This window comes from Bos indicus x Bos taurus, chromosome 21 (genome assembly GCF_003369695.1).
Source record: "Bos indicus x Bos taurus breed Angus x Brahman F1 hybrid chromosome 21, Bos_hybrid_MaternalHap_v2.0, whole genome shotgun sequence".
Taxonomy (NCBI): Eukaryota; Metazoa; Chordata; class Mammalia; order Artiodactyla; family Bovidae; genus Bos; species Bos indicus x Bos taurus.
The window spans coordinates 64,753,825-64,760,857 of NC_040096.1; the positions used below are offsets into that span (position 1 = coordinate 64,753,825).

Genomic DNA, 7,033 nt, shown 5'->3' on the forward strand with positions numbered 1-7,033 from the left:
CATAGTGAGGCACTTTCTTGGTTGGCTTCAAACTGCTCTGCTGCTGCATGGACCCCACAGGACTCAGGACACGCTCCCTGCTGCCCTAGGGAAGGGCCAGGCTTGTCCAGCTATGGCCAGGCAAGAAGAACCAGAACCCTTTGCTCTTGTACACGATGGGTCCTGAGAGAATTCTGTAGAATCCTTGTATACGAGCTTGTGTCAGACTTCTGAGATCAACGAGCCAGATGTACGTGTGTGCTCAGTCTGCTCAGTCATGGCTGACTCTCTGTGGCCCCATGGACTGTAGTCCGCCAGGCTCCTCTGTTCATGGGGATTCTCCAGGAAAAGAGTACTGGAGTGGGTTGCCATGGCCTTCTCCAGAGGATCTTCCCAACCCAGGGATCCAGCCTGCGGGTCTTATGTCTCCTGCACTGGCAGGTGGGTTCTTTACCACCAGCGCCACCTGGGAAGCCCAGTGAACCAGAGGGCACCCAATCAATTTATTTGTCACTTGTTAGAGTGATTGTGTTTTTTTGACCCTTAAACTAATTTTTTACCTCCTTCAAAGTTTTAGGAGTTTAAATTAAATATTCATAAATGATCTAAAACAAATTGCCACAGTTTAGTCGAATTAAAAAGAAAAGGCAGTACCTAGAGATTCTTTATGTATGACCATAAGTCAGTAAGTTGGTCAGCATTCCACAAGTTCCCTTATAGCTGGCGTTTCACCATCTTTTGGTGTTAAAGGTTAGAATGCCCTGGGTTTACTCCAGACTTCCTATTGAGAAAGCCATGTGTGTGCTAGTCTCTCATATCCAAAGTTACTGGGACGAATAGGGTTTTCTGGAGCCATGATCAGGAGACCCCAGGCCACACCCCACCTGCCCAGTGCCACCAGGCAGGCAGCAGCCATGAAGGGCTGACACCAAGGAACACCTGAAAGGCACAGGCAGTCTCAGAAGTTACTCTCATATGTAAAGAGTTGCCCCCAAAAAAGAAAAGTTACGAAACTGCAGGCTAAGGACTAGTCAGCTTCCCATCAGATGCTTTGGGGATAAAGGAAAGGCACTGCGTCCAGAACCAGGGATTCTGTCCCACTTTCTGCTGTAGCATCAAGAAGGGGCCCCAGAGAGGTGGAAGCCCAGGAGGACTATTACTGCAGCTCTAATTCAGCAGAACAGGTTTTGCCATGGGTATTTCCAGGGGTGGCCTGCAGGGAAATGATCACCGAGGCTGGGAGCCAAGACAAAGCGTTCCTTGGACCTGGTTTCTAAATCTGGGACATTTTTATTCTCATGGGAATTCAGTGGCCAGTCCCCACGCAGCGTGGCCCTCGTGTTTCCAGTGCTCTGTCTGGGGTCTTTGTTTTAGGAGTGTGGCCAGAAGGCTCGGACGGAACCGACATCAACGCCGCCTCTCGGGCCCGCGAGAAAAAACTCCTGTCCACCGGCGACGACTTTGGCAAAGTGCACCTGTTTTCATACCCCTGCTCACAGTTCCGGGTAGAGTCTCCTTCTCTGATCGCCCCCGACAGGGCACACTCCCCCCGCCAGGCCGCTGGTAGTTGAATAGAAAGACATCACGGGTGACAGCACCGGGCACAAAGCAGGCAGCAGCGACGTCAGCCAACTGCCCTCCACAGAGAGCCCTGTCCGCAGCGTGGTTCTGGCTCCTCCCTCTCTGCACTTCCTGGGCCTCACCCTTCTGCCCTCCACCACGGCTCCCTCTGCTCTAACCCTGCTGAGCTGAGCCAATGCCTGGACCACTCCTCCTCGTCCTCCCCAGACCTGACCTCTCCTTCCAGGAGACCCCTCCCCTCCACCCCCCACCCCTGCAACCAGTTCCCGCTCCTTTGGGGTGCCTGGCACAGCAGCCTCTGGGGCTGAACTTCTCCTTGCCCACATCCGTCCCCCCCACAAGATAGGCCTCTCGATGTGCAGGTACTCCAGCACTTCTGACCCTTCTCCCGGGCTTAGCGTTCACTGCCCTCCATGTCTTTCCTCCCAGGCTCCCAGCCACGTGTACAGTGGGCACAGCAGTCACGTCACCAACGTCGATTTCCTCTGCGACGACAGCCACCTCATCTCCACCGGCGGCAAAGACACAAGCATCATGCAGTGGCGGGTTGTGTAGTCCCGGCAAGCACCGGGGGGCACAGAACGGCCGGGGGCACAGACTCGCATCTCGCTCGGTCACTGTGATTTCTGCTTTGTTTGCAACGTCCTCACAAACCTCAGGAAAACCATGCCCTTTACCGGTTACCTTAGCTTAGCGGATCGGTGAGCGTCACAGCGGGTCAGCCGTTCAGGTCTCTCTTTCATTGTACGATATATGAAACATTTAATATAAAAAAGATGCCACGGTTTACATTACAGTGACATTGAGAAGTGACTGGCGTATCCTTCATAACTTTTCTATGAACTCTTCAAAAACAGTCACAGAATGCCTTTTTCAAAGATTGTATATAGGCTTTAGTGTCTCGCCATCGAGCTTGCTGAGTCAAATATTTATGATAACGAGGTACTGAATCGTGATCACTGTTGATTAATTGGTCCTAAAGGGATAAATCGATGGAGAGAAGCAAATGGATAACTGATCTGCACAACTGAATCAGGAAATGCAAATAAGACTTTATTTGGTTGACATTTTCTAAGGTTTCGTTCAGTCGTCCCTCTGGGAGGCTGGTGAGAAAAGGGGTCAGGTTCTTCTCGTGTCAAGCAAATTCTGCCTCAGATTAACTTAACTATTGCAGCAGGGTACCCAGGCCTTTCGGAGTCCCTGGACTGTCTGCCTAACCACATGCAGTCAGCCGCTTAACGCTACACCAGTCTCATCCCCTCTGTCCCCCATTCACAGGCCCGGGTGAGTGGTGGAGACAGTTGGCCACCTTCCTCTGTATATTAATTGGCATGATATGGTATTGTATAGGATTTTAGCAATTCATGATAAATATGTCAGGCTAGGCTTTACTATTTTAATGCTTATGGACATTGTATATTTGTATTTTAAGACCAAGTAGACCAAGTCACAAAGGTCTCTCTCTAGCGTACCATACACCCGTGGCCGGGAGAAGTCTGGAAGGCTCCACCAGGTTCTGAAGGCAGCTTCTCTTCCTGTCTTCTGTGCATGGACGGCCTGTTCCACTATGAACTAAGACTGCGCTCCGATGGGTAACGCAATAGGTGGCTTACGTTCTCAAGAAGGCCTTATCCATTTCGATTGTGTGACAGATTGAAATCGATTGTTTACATTGGGGAATGTATCTCAGATTTTAAAACAGAAGAGTAATAAACAGACTTAAAGGCGAACATTAAGACTTCTACTTGTTCTAGGCGAGTACGTGAATTGAACCGTCAACTCTACAGCACCGGTTGTTTAGAGTGGCCGATGAAGCTGAACATTGGGAAGCATTTTTTATTACATCTCCAGCCTGCTGCGGAAGTGCCGGGCACCAGTAAACAATATGTATTAAAGATGATTCTGTTTGTATGTATCCTTATCAAATATATTCTATAATGAAATAAAATCTGAAAAGTGAATTTCTTATTGAACCTATAATCATGAAAGTATATAAATTAAAATATTTAAAATTAGATATGATTCACACTATATTCTGTTTCATATCCAGATTTTTTTTTTCTCACCTGGGTCACTTGCAAATAAAACTATAGTTTGTATGTGGTGTGTCAGCTTTCATCAGATTAGATAACTCCCAAGAATTCAGTTTAGGACTTTCCCTAGCAGTCCAGTGGTTAAGAATCCGCCTGCCCATGCAGGGGGCACGTGTTCAAACCCTGGTCTGGGGAGATCCCACACGCCTCAGGGTGACTAAGCCTGTGCACCACGACTGCTGATCCAACATGCTCGAGAGCCCATGCTCTGCAACAAGGGAAGCCACCACAGTGAGGAGTCCTAGCTCCTCAATGAAGAGTAGCCCTCCACTGAGAAAGCACGCTCACAGCAACAAAGACCCAATGCAGCCAAAAATAAAAAATGAAAAGAATTCAGCTTAACTGTCATATCCAGTTGTTATTTGACTTGGTTATGTAAATACTGGCAAAAATAATGATTTTTTAATTAACAATTGAGGAATAACCAGATCAGAGAAGGGAAAGGAACCCATTATTGACTTAAAAGTTCTAAGATCTCCTTGTATTTCGATATGTGTCCACCGTTTTCGAAGCTCAGTAATGGAAAAGTTATGTATCTAGACCATTATTGCCACCTTCTTACTTGCCTGCATTTTAAACAAAATGCCCAACATAATGCCCAGTATTAGCCTTGCAGGTATTCATTAACATACTGAGCAGTAGTCATGTACCACCACTCACCACCTCTCAGGCAGACAAGGCCTAGGACCCCAGGATTCTGCTGGAACAGGAGACCCCAGGAGCAAAGCCAGATGTGTTCCTCCCAGTGGCCTGTGGCCACATCAGCTCTCAGTCCGACTGCAGAGACTGACAGGTGAGGGGCAGAGACTCCAACTTAGGGAAGTGATGGTGCCGTGGACTGGGGTGCAGGCAGTGAACATGGGGGAGGTGAATGGATTGTCAAGAGAGGTTTCTGGGGTGACATCGGTAGGGGACCTGGTGATGGATGGGGTGGGGACAGTGGGTGAGGCCCAGGCCCCTGACTGTCCTCTGGGCAGATGTTAGTGCCGTCGACTAAGATGGGGAGCACTGCGAGCTTGAAAGAGGATGATGGGGGGCCCTGGGGCAGTTGGGGTGAAGTCAGGAGCCTTCCGAGACATCCAAGTGTAGTGTGGGCAGGCGTTCGGCCGGCAGGTGCAGAACGCAGCTCTGGCTGGAGATGGCACTCTGAGTGATGCTCTCTGCGGGAGGCTGGCAATGACTGAATCTGGATGTGGCTGAATCTGCAGATGCTGGGCAACCAGGGCAAGGAGTGGGGGTGGGGGGGGGGTCCTCTGACCCAGCCAGCGGGGCTCGGATGACTTTGAGGGCGGGTAAAACACAAGCGATCGGAGAGGAAGGAGAAAAACCAGCAGAGGGCTTGGGTGCGGCAGAAACCAGATCGGCACTGAGCAGTACGGACGGCTCAGCGGCTGGGTGGCTTGACTCTCGGTGCTCACTCTGGAGCCGCTGTGGGCTCTTTGCTTGTTGAGCAAACAGCTTTCCAGCATCTGTGTGCAGAGTGCTGCTGGCGGGGGATCCAAACACGCTGGGAGAGCTTCGGCAGGTGGAGGAGAGAGGGCACGAGGTCAGAGGTGAAAGCATGGGGTGGGGGTCCTCCAGGGCCAGCTGGAGCCGGTGGGGGGGAAGTTCAGCAGATCCTGGCATCTGTGGTTCCCACTGGGTGAGTGCACCCTGACAGCAGGGGGGAGGGGGGGTCTGTGGTTCACCAGCAAGCCCCCTCAGGAGTCTTCTCATGCCTCCCCCCACCACCCGTTTTACGTTTTACTTGCGCTTCCAGAGGTTGTGCGTTTGCCCTATTGGTCGTTTTTCCTGTGATTTGGAAACGGGCTACCCAGGTGGCTCAGACAGAAGAATCTGCCTGCAATGCAGGAGACTCGAGTTCAGTCCCTGGATTGAGAAAACCCCCTGGAGAAGGAAATGGCAACCCACTCCAGTATTTTCTTGCCTGGAAAATTCCATGGACTGAGGAGGCTGGCGAGCTACAGTCCATGGAGTTGCAAAGAGTTGGACATGACTGGCTGACTAACACACCATCATCTGGTCTTTGATGCAGAAGAGCACACAGAAGAAATAATTTGTGGAGACCCCCTGGCTTCTTCAGAGGGAGTCCGTCCAGTGCAGAATCCGGGAGGCAGCTTTTTGGTGAAAGTGAGCAGATAAGTCTGTACCTCTTGGAAGGCAGAAACTGATCCAGGCTACTCTTCATTGTTATTCAGTTGCTAAGTCATGTCCGACTCTTTGCAACCCCATGATCTGCAGCACTCCATGCTTTCCTGTCCTTTAACTATCTCCCTGAGTTTGCTCAGACTCATGTCCATGAGTCAACAATGCCATCCAACAATCATCTCATCCTCTGCTGGTCCCCTTCTCCTCTTGCCCACAATCTGTCCCGGGATCAGGGTCTTTCCCAATGGGTCTTCATACTAGTTTTCAATTTTCTTAATAGAAAATTTCAAACATGCACAGAAGTAAAGAGAACCTCTCACCCAGCTTCAAAAATGATTGATATCCTGAAAGCCTCATTTCTACTATCTGCCCTGATTGTCAATGGCACCCCACTCCAGTACTCTTGCCTGGAAAATCCCATGGACGGAGGAGCCTGGTAGGCTGCAGTCCATGGGGTTGCTAAGAGTAGGACACGACTGAGTGATTTCACCTTCACTTTTCACTTTCATTCATTGGAGAAGGAAATGGCAACCTACTCCAGGTTCTTGCCTGGAGAATCCCAGGGACGGGGGAGCCTGGTGGGCTGCCATCTCTGGGGTCGCACAGGGTTGGACACGACTGAAGTGACTTAGCAGCAGCAGCAGCAGCAGCCCTGATTGTGGATGGGGTGGGGGGACTGGAGTACACTAAAAATAAATCCAAGAGGCTTCCCTTGTGCTCCAGTGATTAAGAGTCCTCCTTGCAATGCAGGGAACACATGTTCGATCCCTGGTTGGGGGAGATCCCATACGCCGCAGGACAACTTAGCCTGTGCCCCACAACTACTGAGCCCGCGCTCTAGAGACCATGTCCTGCAACAAGAGAAGCCACTGCCATGAGGAGCCCGGGCACCACAACTGGAGAGGAGCCTCTGCTGCCCCCGAGTAGAGAAAGCCTGCATGCAGCAACCGAGACCCAGTGCAGCCAAAAATAAATGAACGAAAGTAAGCCCAAGCCACCATGTCATTTCACCCAGAAATCCTTCAGGTTGCTTTTCTGATGAGGACGCTCTGTGTAACCACCAAGACCTCATCACAGAGGACAGACTTAATAGCGACGCCTCACCAGTGTCTAATACCTAGTCCATATGCAGATTTCTCCAGGTGTCAGACCAGCCCCAGGTCTCAATGCCAAGCACTGGGGGTGCGAGAGAGCCATATGTATACATGGGGCATACAGCGACCTTGCATGCC

At 50.7% G+C, this 7,033-nt stretch overlaps 1 protein-coding gene across 9 annotated transcripts in view; it reads left to right on the forward strand.

The window, feature by feature from the left end:
• The window catches only part of EML1 (EMAP like 1), a 204,387-nt gene extending 200,812 nt beyond the window's left edge, over positions 1 to 3,575 (forward strand). For all 9 annotated transcript variants that reach the window (XM_027522086.1, XM_027522080.1, XM_027522085.1 and 6 more), the window contains 2 exons: positions 1,354 to 1,484; positions 1,990 to 3,575. In XM_027522086.1, coding sequence (XP_027377887.1) covers positions 1,354 to 1,484; positions 1,990 to 2,115 — 257 coding nt within the window. In that variant the 3' untranslated portion in view covers positions 2,116 to 3,575. The remainder of the gene's footprint in view (positions 1 to 1,353; positions 1,485 to 1,989) is intronic.
• The last annotated feature ends 3,458 nt before the right edge of the window (positions 3,576 to 7,033 follow it).